At 55.5% G+C, this 12024-nt stretch overlaps 4 protein-coding genes across 4 annotated transcripts in view; 1 reads left to right on the forward strand and 3 right to left on the reverse strand.

Moving 5' to 3' along the window:
- PTSG_05305 (type 1 phosphatase regulator YPI2) overlaps window positions 1–1021 on the reverse strand; it is a 1601-nt gene extending 580 nt beyond the window's left edge. Inside the window, exons 1-2 of the mRNA XM_004993820.1 lie at window positions 666–1021; window positions 274–364 (exon numbers count right to left, since the gene is read on the reverse strand). Of these exons, the coding sequence (XP_004993877.1) occupies window positions 274–364; window positions 666–797 (223 nt within the window). The 5' untranslated portion in view covers window positions 798–1021. The remainder of the gene's footprint in view (window positions 1–273; window positions 365–665) is intronic.
- Window positions 1022–1246: 225 nt separating this feature from the next.
- On the forward strand, window positions 1247–3082 carry PTSG_05306 (uncharacterized protein; the record flags this gene model as incomplete). The annotated part of the gene is made up of 2 exons (XM_004993821.1): window positions 1247–2705; window positions 2970–3082. 2 exons carry the CDS (start codon window positions 1247–1249, stop codon window positions 3080–3082), a joined length of 1572 nt encoding a protein of 523 aa, XP_004993878.1.
- A 673-nt stretch (window positions 3083–3755) lies between these two features.
- On the reverse strand, window positions 3756–9020 carry PTSG_05307 (uncharacterized protein; the record flags this gene model as incomplete). Its single annotated transcript, XM_004993822.1, has 14 exons — window positions 3756–4553; window positions 4801–4877; window positions 5037–5111; window positions 5276–5357; window positions 5528–6040; window positions 6218–6286; window positions 6504–6917; window positions 7163–7260; window positions 7459–7516; window positions 7721–7786; window positions 7952–8044; window positions 8259–8340; window positions 8515–8615; window positions 8790–9020. The coding sequence occupies 14 exons, from the start codon at window positions 9018–9020 to the stop codon at window positions 3756–3758; spliced, it is 2757 nt and encodes a 918-aa protein (XP_004993879.1).
- Window positions 9021–9094: 74 nt separating this feature from the next.
- PTSG_05308 (uncharacterized protein) lies at window positions 9095–11453 on the reverse strand (the record flags this gene model as incomplete). Its single annotated transcript, XM_004993823.1, has 7 exons — window positions 9095–9203; window positions 9464–9618; window positions 9783–9951; window positions 10203–10250; window positions 10457–10611; window positions 11054–11285; window positions 11419–11453. The coding sequence occupies 7 exons, from the start codon at window positions 11451–11453 to the stop codon at window positions 9095–9097; spliced, it is 903 nt and encodes a 300-aa protein (XP_004993880.1).
- Between the last annotated feature and the right edge of the window lie 571 nt (window positions 11454–12024).

Genomic DNA, 12024 nt, shown 5'->3' on the forward strand with positions numbered 1-12024 from the left:
TGCGGGTGAGTGAGTATGCGTGTGAGTGTGTGTGAATGTGCGTGTATTTATCCATACACACATGTGTGTGTGTGTGCGTATGACGATGCGTTGCGAGCAAGAAGGGCAGCAGGGAGGGTGACGGCAACGCGACTGCACAAACATCCAGCATCGTGCACCCAGAAAACAGAACACACAGACACACACACACAGACACACACACACAGACACACACACAGACACACACAGACACACACAGACACACAGACACACAGACACGGTCCATGCACGTACTTTTGGAGCTCTTCTTGCCCATGTGTTCGTTGTCGACTGTGTCCTCGGACCACTTGACGCGCTGGGCCGGCTGCCGCAACTTGACAACCACCTGAAACAGAATCAGCGAACAAGGCGGGAAATGAGACGTTGGTGAGACGTCAGGGAGAAGCACGCCACAAGTGACAGGGACAGACTGTGCATTGCAACAAAATCACACACTGCAGCGCAAAAGCCAGCGCGAAAGACAAAGCACACCCATTCACACACGCACGCACACACACACACACACACACACACACACGAGTGTGCACACCCATGCACACACACACACACGCACACACACACACACACACAAGTGTGCACACCCATACACACACACACACACACATGCACATGGAAAGCGCTCTCACATGCGGTGCTGGTTGCGCCGTTTGCTCAACGACTTGTGTTTGGGAGCCGGTTCCGGGCTGTGCCACAGCCGTGGCCGTGGATGAAGCAGGTCCTCCTTGCGCCTGCGCCTGAGGCGGCTTTGGTTCACTCATATCGATGCAGCAGCACTGTGACTACAGCTCAGGTGATGTGATGTGGATGTGTGTGCTCACACAAGAAGAACGAGACGACACAGCAGCAGCGGCAGCAGCAGAACCAGCCAGCCGTTTTCCTCCTGTTGTGACAATTTGTCGATATTTTCAACCATATTTCGTACCAAATTGCGCTGCCCACCAAACCCAAACAAACCAAAAAACAGGCAGCGAAGCAAGCGAAGCCGTAACACAGCGAGCTGTCTGCATTTCTTCTTCCTCGCGCAATCACTCGCCCACGCACTCGCCACAATCACGATCACACAACACACAACACACACACACACACACGCCGCACGAACACCACACAAACGAAACACACCCTTCGCAACAGCTACAGCAAGCGAGCGAGACAGCCAGCAACAGCACTTTTCGCACTCAACCCGCTCACAGCAGCATCTCCCAGCAGCATGTCGTCGGCGCTGTTCGCTGTGGCGCAGGAGATGGTGCCTCGCGCCAGGCTGGTCACCCTGTCCTCGGCTCCGCGCCACTGCGGCGACACTGGTGATCACGCCACGCCAGCCTCTGTCCTCCACAGCATGCGGTTCACCGTGTGCAACACGGGTACCATGCCATGGCCACGCTCCGTCACGGTGCGCAGCGTCAACAGCGGCGAGCCCGTGGTTGTTGCGGAGCAGTGTGATGACGCCAGCCAGCGGCCAGTCCAGCCTGGGGAGGCCGTGGACGTGCTTGTCCAGGGTGCAAGATCATGCACCCTTCGTCTGACAGCCAACGACGGCGCACTGTCGTTTGGCCCTTTCCTCCACTTCCAAGTCGCCCAGCGCGCAGCAGCGTCGTCGCCACCACGGACGAGTTCAGCCACAGCCCTTGCAGTGCAGCCCACCATGGTCGTCCTGCTGAAGCCCACGCACACACACGCCGGCAACGAGCGCATCAAGGTGGCCATCAAGCTCACCCCCGCACAGGCAGCTGAGCTGCGTCGCGCCCAGCACCTACAAGAAGCAGAAGAAGAGGAGGAAGGGGAGGAGCAGCAGCGGGCCGAAGAAGAAGAAGAAGAAGAAGAAGAAGAAGAAGAAGAAGTCCAAATTGCATCGGAAGACCAAGCAGTCTATGCGGTTTCTCCTCGAGTGGCTGCACAAGCGGAGGAGGAGCACCATGGCAAGGACATGCAACGCGGGGAAAGCCTGCAGGCTGAGATGCAACAGGAGGCGCCATTGATTGAACTCTTCACAGAACCGCCGCGCGAAGAGGGCGATATCCACCAGCAGCCGGCGACAGAGCAAGAGGAGCAGCCGCCTCTGTCTTCTTCTCCCACAACACCAACATCAGCAGCAATAGCATCAGCGCCAGCAACAGCAGCAGCAACGCCACCAAGCAGCCGCAACGAGCAACAGCAGCCTGTGTCCGCTGTACAGACACACAAAGCCAATCCACACGACCCCCAAGACTCACGAGAGACGCAAGCACAACATCCACAAGAGGCACACGACACACACGACATGCAAGAACCACAAGAACCACAGCAGACACCACAAGACGATGAAGAGGTGGAGGAGGAGGAGAGTGCGTATGTGCTGCCTGAGACACGATACGAGCTGCCGCGCTCCACGTTTGACGTTGCCGCACTTGTTGCCAACCAAGACATGGCGTGGTTCCCTCCGCCGCCAACGGCGTATCCACCTCGCTCCCAGTCCATCAGCAGCGAGGAGCACGTGCACAGCAAGGCAAGCTGGCGCGATGAAGACTACCCGGCCACCACTGGTGCCGACCACCGCCACCGCCACGACCACGATGATGACATCTTTGACGCCGTTGCTGCTGGTCGATATGGAAAGGGTCGCGGAGCACACAGCCGCCTCAGTGACGACAGTGCTGATGGTGATGATGGTGATGGCAATGTCAGCGCCGGTCTGTTTTCGTTCCTGCAGCCCGCGTTTGACTGCTCTTTCCTCTTTGAGCATTCCCTGCCGCAATGCGTCTCAGCACTTGCAAGCTTGTCCACCGATGAACCACAAGCGGCAACAGCCCCACCAACGCCTACAACAACAGCATCAACAACAGCATCAACAGCAGCAGCAACCACAACCCCTGCCACCAGGCACACATCAACACACTTACCACCCCCACCCCCACCCCCACCCTCAAAAACAACAACAACAACAACAACAACAGCGTCATCACGCGTGTCAGACACCAAGGCGTCGCCTGCGTACGACCTTGACTTTGATCGTCCGTATCAGCTGCCAGAGCCAACGTTCGATGTGTCAACTCTTGTTCTCGACTGATGTTGTGCAGCCGTTGTGTTGCTGCTCGTCGTGCTGCATTGCGCGTGAAGATGTGCGCATTTGTGTGTGTGTGTATGTGTGTGTGTGTGTGTGAGTGTGTGTGTGTGTGTGTGTGTGTGTGTGTGTGTGTGTGTGTGTGTGTGTGTGTGTGTGTGTGTGGGAGAGAGAGTCTGTGTGAGTGTCTGTGTGTATGTTTGTGTATTTTTTTTTGTGCGTGTGTGTGTGTTTGTGTGTTTTGTGCGTGTACGTGTGTGTGTGATCAAGCGCTTCACACTTGTTTGTGTTTGTGGAGTGCTGGATGGCTTCATCCCCACCCCTCTCCACCATCCCTCTCCTAAGTTGTGTTGTTTCATTCATAACGTGCTTGCTTGCTGCTTGCTGCTTGCTGTGGGGGTTTACTCATGTCAGTTGAACCATGCCATCATGTCACAGCACAACATGTTGATGTTGCCCCGTCGCCGTCGCCACGGCTGCTTCTTCCTAACTTAGCCACGTTGATTCTAACCGAAATACACAACAGTCAACACGCGTCGCATGTTGTGCACTCGTCTGTCACGTCTCTTACCACAGCCAACCCCTTGAACGCAACCCATACACGACCCCACCAACCAACCCAACCAACCCAACAAAACCAAACCAATCAACCAACCAACCCAACAAAACCACCACTCCATCACTGCGCATCAGTGCCATCTGGCAGCGTGTGCTGGTCGTGGTGACGATGCCTGTTCAGCTCCATCTTCAGCCGCTGCGCCATCGAGCTCATCGTCCGAAACATTGGCCGCCGTCGCCCGCCACCACCCTCACTCGCACTCCCGCTCGCATCAGCACCATCGCTACCATTGTCATCGTACCTGGGCTGCTGCTGTTGTTGTTGTTGTTGCTGCTGCTGCTGCTGCTGCTGCTGCTGTTGTTGTTGTTGTTGCTGCTGCTGCTGCGTGTCTGGTGTCTGGTGTGAGTTGGCCGAGTTCGCCGCTTGCCCGTTGACACCAGCGTTGTCAACGCTGCGGTCGTGGCTGTTGCGTCCACTGCTGCCCCGTCCCTTTTTGCCGCGGTGGCTGTAGCCATTCCCCTCTCCCTCTCCGTTGATGCCAGCCTCATCCGCACCATCATCATCAAACTCATCATATGTGTCATCAAACGTGTCGGCATCATCTTCCTCCTCACCTTCGGCGTCATCATCATCATCATAGTCGTCGTCCAAATCACCATCAGTCTCATCGGCCATGCTGCTGCCGCCCGTCTTTGGCTGGCGCTGAAGCGATGGCCGACGCGCATCAGCAATCCCTTGGGTCTCCTCCTCTTGTTGTTGTTGTTGTTGTTGTTGTTGTTGTTGTTGTTGTTGTTGTTGTTGTTGTTGTTGTTGTTGTTGTTGTTGTTGTTGTTGTTGTTGTTGTTGTTGTTGCTGCTGTTGTTGTTGTGTCTGCGTGTGTGATGTGCGCATGCGGAGATTGCGTGCTGGGACGAACGTCTGGCAATGGCGGCGAGACGAATACAGTGAGATGCGATGGTCGATGAGACAAGTGGGTGGGTGCATGAAGCAGATTACACGGGTGTTGAAAAGCAACAACAAGGGTCACACAAGCACACACCACAGACAGACAGACAGACAGACACACACACACACACACACACACACACACAGACAGGCAGACAGACAGGCAGACAGACAGACACACACACGCACACACACGCCGTACAACTGGCCTTGGCCTCACCTTGCCCGATTGTGGGACAGTGAATCTGGAGACAAGCCACGTTTCGTTGAACATTTTCCACACATGTACAACATCGCCTGTAGTATGTGCACACGCATATATCAGCATGAGATGTGGCGAAGAACAAGTGCATGGTGCTGAAGGTGGGATCAACACCAACGCACATCGTGCACACACACACACACACACACACACATACACACACACGCACACCACATTCGCATACGTGTCCTCACCAGCAATAAAATGATTGCGGCCGTCAAGGGATTTGCATTCCGACAACACATCCGCAATACCAAGCGGCTCAGCAGCTGCAATCGCCAATATGATGGGGGACGTGTGGTGGTCAGCACGATGCAGGATTGGATTCATGTACGCGGGTGCAAAGCCAGTGCAAGGCTGCTGCAAATGTTGAACTAATGCGAGCATGAAAGCAAGCACGCCCCTGCACAAAACGCAGCACACACGCACGCACCCTCATTTGCGGGCGTGGGTGTGATGTGGTCGTGCTCTGGTGTGTCTCCATGATGCTCAATCGTGACGTGAGCGGGCCAAATCTGCACACACACACATACACACACATACACACAAAAGCGCCACGAAAGCAGTTAACAGTGTGCAAACCGAACACGGAAGCAACAGGAGATGACACACAGAGAATCGAATGAGAGGCGGATGAAATCGGTTGTGTGTGTGTGCATGTGTGTGTGTGTGTCTGCACACATACCTCGTGGTGGTTTTGTGCAATTGCGCGAAGATCAATCACACCATCTTTCTGTGCCATCGACGAAAGCACAGAAGAAACTGCAGCCGAGTCCTCGTCCCGCTGTTGTTGTTGTTGTTGTTGTTGTTGTTGTTGTTGTTGTTGTTGTTGTTGTTGTTGTTGTTGTTGTTGTTGTTGTTGTTGTTGTTGCCATCCGTGTGCAACAGCAGTTGGCCGCGCCGATGATGGTGACGGATATGAAAGCGCCGCGTGCTGCACTGACGTTGACGATGGCGGTGGTGGTATCGGGGCAACAGAGAACGATGAAGAGCCGAGCGGGCTGGCGGAGGACCGGTGTACCTGCGCAGAACCGGTTGCGCTGGCGTTTGCAACGAACGGGGACGAGGTGAGCGTCGACATCTGGGATATGGAGGAGAGGGAGAGAGAGGAGGCGCTATTGGCGCCAAACAGCTGCGTGAGTGTCAGCAGTGAGCGGTTGGAGAGAATGTCGTCGATCATGTGCAGATCAGCTTGCACCTGCACGGACAAGGCGTTGGTGGTGGAGAGAGGGGTGAGGGTGGAGGGGTGGAGGAAATTCGGGGTGGGGCCAGTGTGAGCTGTGATTGTCTGATGGCAATAACCAGAGGCAGCAGTTCGTACAACCACACACAACCAAACACAACCATACACAACCACACATGCACTGCCACATACCCTCTCCAACTCGTCCATGAGTTGCGCCTTCTTCGTTTGCAGAGCCCCAATTACATTTCGCGCTCGCGACTGCAGATGAACACGCACACACGTACACGCACACGCACATGCACACGCACACGCACACGCACAATACAGCGATGGAAATGTCAGGAAGGCCGAAGCGCACCGGCATGTTCTTGTCGCAGTCAAACGATTGAGGCAAGAACACACACACACACACATCCACACACATATTCACACACACATACACACAATCAATTCAACAAAGCACGCAAACAAGTACCGTGAGGTGTTCATCCGACTGCGGGGCGCCGAGCGCTCGCACGACATTGAAAAATGCTTCCTGCGACTTGCTAACACGGCCCTTGCTGCCACTGCCACCAACGGCACCAACAGCAGAAGGTGCCGTGCTGGCAACACTTCCGCTTGCACCAGACGTGTTGCTCCCACCGCTCACTGTTGTGGCGATGGAGTTTGCACTGGGGACCGTGAAGAGACCGCCACCACCACCACCACCACCACCACCATCGTCACTCGTTCGCCGGCGTGAGGAAACGGCTGATGTTGATGATGGCGCTGGCTGTTGGGCGAGCACGCGCGAGAAGGTGAACGGCGTTGTCGTCTTGTTCACTTCCTTCTTCAGTTTGTTCAGGCGGTTCTGGTCCAGCCCACCAACTTCTCCAGACACAACATCACTCTGTGTGTGTGTGTGTGTGTGTGTGTGTGTGTGTGTGTGTGTGTGTGTGTGTGTGTGTGTGTGTGTGTGTGAGTTGTGAGTTGTGAGTGGGTGTGAGTGTGTTGTGCACGTGTGTGTGTGTGTTGTGCATGTGCGCTATTTAGTGTCACCAAACATACTTCGCCGTCATCTTCCGTCCTGCTCCTCCTCCTCCTTCGTCACCACCACCACCACCACCATCACCACCGTGAGTAAGGAGAACGCACCACGTGGAGGGCCAGGTCGAGGACTTGCAGCACCTGTTCCCTCTGCTGCTCAGAGAGCGTGGGGTCCAGCGTGTTCATCTTCCGGTGCCGCCGCGATGCTGACGTGAAGGACAGTGATGGTGGTGATGGTGAGCGAGGTGATGGTGGGGGAATATGCGATGTGGGATGGTCATGGTGGCGGTGAGGGATAGTGACGGTGATATACACGGAAGGGATGAACAGGTGGACGATAAAGCGTTGGTTGCTTGGTTTGTGGGAAGCACAAGAGCGTACACAACCACATATAGCAAGCACACCTCGCCGGGATTCCGGAAGAACAGGAAGAGAATCGATCCAATTCGAAGGCAGCTTCGCCTGCAGCCAGCACAACCACGAACACATTCACGGCGAGGGCAGATGATGGGCAGTCGTCATGTGTGGAAATGTGTGTGTATGTGTGTGCGTGTGTATGTGTGTACGTATGTGTGTGTGCGGACATGTTCAATCACCACAGTGGCGTGTACGTGTCCACCTCCCTCTCTCCCTCTCTCCATCTCTGGTCGTTGTATCCACCCTTACCTGTTGAGCAAAAAGCTGGAGCCAGCGCCTTTGTGCAATCTCAGAGATGAACTTGATCAGGTACGTCTGAGAACGTGGCGGTGGCCAACACGAGAGGTGTTGTTGGTGAGCCGTGGCATGCATGCAGAAGACTTGAACTCACATGTCAAACCACGGTGCGCACACACGCACATGCACATTTTCATGCACACATACATCAACAGACACACGCACACACTCAAACCCACGCACCGTGTTGAGATGCAGGGCGATGGTGGAGGGAAAGTCCGTTTGCGCAATGACGCAATCGCTCAACTTGCACAAGGGTGACAGACACTCGCGCTCCTGGTGTGTCACGTTTCGCAGGCAAGGTGAGTGATCGTTTCCAGGGCCATCAACGCGTTGTCACAAAAATAGACAGCCCAACACAAACACACAGACACACACACACAGACACGGACACAGACACACAGACACACACAGACACACACAGACACACACAGACACACACAGACACACACACACACAGACACACACACACACACACAGATAGACACACCGTGGTAGCGATGAAAATGCAATCACTGCAGAGGACAATTTCCGCTTCCTCGCGATCACGCGGCTTGTACACGCGCGCCGACCTAGCGATGGTGATGGTGCATGAGTGATGATGAATTGTTGGCGGCAGTTCCGTGAGAGATGGGAGAACATGTGGACAGCGCTGAACCAGGCCAACGAGAGAATCCACTCACGCAACCACCACCACCAGCACAACCAGCACAACCAGCACAACCGCCACCACATTCGCTCCTCACTTGAACGTGGCCTTGAGGGCGGAGTTGCTGACGGGCGGATTCTCCAGTGCAACGGCCGTCGTGTCGATAATTTTTCGCCCCGACGACACACACACGTCCGTCTGCAGCACACGCCAAATGGTGGTGGTAGCGATGGTGGCGAGCGAACCATAAAGTTGGTGAGCCCAGTGCTTTGCACACACGAACGCGAATACACACACAAAACACACACACGCGCGCGCAACCACATTTTGCACACACACAGCAGCAGCAGCAGTGTGTGCCGCCAAGGTCACCTCAGTGCTTCGGTATTGGTGGAGGCGGTCGTAGTTTTCGTTGCCGGCGATGGCTGCCCGCTGCACCGCCGCCGCCACATCGCCAAACGCGGCCAGTACTTGTGGCGGCACCTGCAGTGATGGCGACGATGGCCATGGTGGTGATGGTGACGGTGGACAGTATGAGCGCAACAGCACGAGCAGGGTGGCGGCGCGAAGGAGCATGATAACGCCTGAACACGGCTTCGCCATTACCCCCCTCCGCCATCACCGCCATCACCACGACACCACCACGACAATGAAGGCACCGGCACCACCCACAGCAGTCAGTGCACCACCTCGTCGTGTGGAACGTGTCCGATGTTGACGGCGGACGAGAGCGACGCCAGCGCTGCGCCGATGCGCGACAGCTCCTCGTTCACCGTCACGCCCAACCTGATGGCAGTTTTTTGTTGTTTTTTTTGGGGGGGGGGGAATTGGAAGGTGGTGGGCGGTCGTTGGTGAAATGAGGGTGTGGGCAGTGTGGTGAGGATGCATCAGTCGTCATGCACGTACATGCGCACGCATAAACAAAGCTGCAAGCCAGCAACCAACACACCAGCCAACCAAGCTGCACACAACGAAACAACCCAAATAACCAAGCTAGTCACCAAACAAGCGAGCAACCAAACAAAACACATGCAGCCACGACGCACTGTGCCTCGCGGTGGGGCAGGGCCGGGCAGGCGACGGCAGATAGCGGAGATGAGCGGACGATGTTGGCGGTGTGGTGGACGAGCGGCAGCGAGAACACAAACGGTGGACTCGTGCTCTCAAGCGTCGCCTTGAGCCACTGCAGCAGCCGGATTTGCTGCCGGGTGTGCATGTGTGTGCGCATGTATGTGTGTGGTTTGGTTGTGAGGGCAATGTTACACACACAGAACAGTTGTTGTGAACGAGATGCAGCAACTGACTGGCACACACAACATGCACATGCACACAACAGGTCTTGTCAAGATGCTACCCCTACCCCACCTCCTTGTTGGAGGCGTGGCTGGTTTCCTTGAGCCTGTCGACAATGGACGTGTGTAAGGTGTAGAGCTTCGTCACGCCACCAAAGAGGACGCTGTGGTAGGTGGCCGGCATCGTGTCCATAATCGTCGTGTCGCGTGCAAACTTGTCGAGCACCAGCGCAAGATGTTTGCTGTGTTTCGAGGGGAGGAGGAGGAGGAGGAGGTGGTGGTGGTGGTGCCGCGGGGGAGCGGGAGAGAAGGCATGTGCACATGTGTGTGCACACGTTGTGTGAGAGTGGGTACAGAAGTGTGCGCGTATGGATGCAAGTGCGCTTGTTCACGAGTCAATGTATGTATGTATGTGGTGGTGGTGGTGGTAGTTTCGTAGTAATTTCACAATCGCAGGTGAAGCCATCACATGCCATGCGCACGCTGTCCTTACATGAGACGCTCTTCGTGAGTGATGAGGGAGTTGATGACGTCAGAGAGCCTGTGTGTGTGTGTGTGCATGTGTGTGTGTGTTTGTGAGCGTGTGTGTATGTGTGTGCGTGTTAGTCCAGATGAAAGCGACAAAATGCACGTGTGAATCGACTGCGCAGGCAGGCACACGCACAGAGACACACGCACACGCACACGCACACGCACACACACACGCACACGCGCACGCAGACACACATGCAGGCAACCGAAAGTCACCTGTATGTCTTCTGCTGACGGTGGTGTTGCTGTGGCTGTGCAGGCTGTGGGGGCTGTGCCTGGGGTTGCCGTTGCTGTGCTGTGGGAGCGTGGACCTCCAGGCGAATGTTTGGATCAGGCTGGAATTCCCTCGCGTGGGCGACGCGCCAAGGTGCCTGTCATCGCACAATGGGCACCACAAACATGACAATCAGCAAGGAAAGCAGGACCCACGGAACACAAGTAGGCACATTCAGCCAGACATGCAGCAAATAGCAACATACGCACACACACACACGCACGCAAACACACACACACAGACACAAACACACACACACACAGACACAAACACACACGCACGCAAACAAACGCACACGCACGCAAACAAACACACACACACACACAGACACAAACACACACGCACGCAAACAAACGCACACGCACGCAAACAAACGCGCACGCACGCAAACAAACGCGCACACACAGACACACAGACACACAGACACACAGACACACAGACACACAGACACACAGACACACAGACACAAACACGCACGCAAACAAACGCACACGCACGCACACACATGCACAGCCAAACGACGATAGCTGAGTGCACACCTGGATGTCTAGGGGATGGCGTGCGGTGGATTGGGCGATGGCTGGGGCGGTTGTGCCTGCCACGTCCTCGGAGATGACCCAGCATTGCAGCTGAGCCGAGTAGAACATGACCAAGTTGCCGCCCTGGTTGTAGAACACGGGTCGGCGGTCAGCGGACTGCCTGAGGCTGTCCGGCAAGACCTGGTCTTCGACTTGCACATACACGCCATTGATGCGGTCGTTGTTTCCAACCCTGTGCGTTGCATGAACACAAATGTTACGTGAGGCCAATGTAAGCGTGATGTCGTGCTTGGTACAGAAGCGACAAGGACAGAGACATAGAGGCACGGAGACGCACGCAGACACACACAGACACACATGCACACCTTCCGGAGAGCCGAATCGCTGTTGCCCGAGACATGGTATCGATCACACTGTTGAAGACTAGAGCTGGCCTTTCCACAGAAATTAGAGCAAGCGAGGCAGAGTGAGAGAGAGAGAGAGAGACGGAGAGAGAGAGTGTGTGTTTGTGTTTGTGTTAGAACGAGAGCGTGCGTGAGTGTGTGAGTGTGTGTGTGCGCGCGCGTGTGTGTGTGTGAGTGAGTTGGAGAGGCGAGCGGTGATGATATGAGGCAGCAAGCCAGCTGTGATGAGATAACGCGCAAGCGCACACCACGGCGGCAGCACACACAGATGCACACAAGGCTGGAGCGAACCTGAGTCTCTTGTGTCGTTCTGCTACTCTGCCTTCTTCGTATCTCTGTGATTTGATGACTGAGCCTTTTGGAGACACACACACTCACGCACACACGCACGCACACACGCACACACACACACACTCTCTCTTCGTCCCCCCAGCCAGAGCTTCGACAAGGAAGCAAGCAGCGTCGTCACCCTTTGCTTGTGAACTCGGCGGCTCTGATCACACTGCTTGGCTGAAGCAAGACAAGATGAGCAAGCAAGAAGAAAGCAAGAAAGCAAGAAAGGGGGGT

The sequence above is a fragment of the Salpingoeca rosetta genome (genome assembly GCF_000188695.1).
Source record: "Salpingoeca rosetta unplaced genomic scaffold supercont1.12, whole genome shotgun sequence".
NCBI classification, from domain to species: domain Eukaryota; class Choanoflagellata; order Craspedida; family Salpingoecidae; genus Salpingoeca; species Salpingoeca rosetta.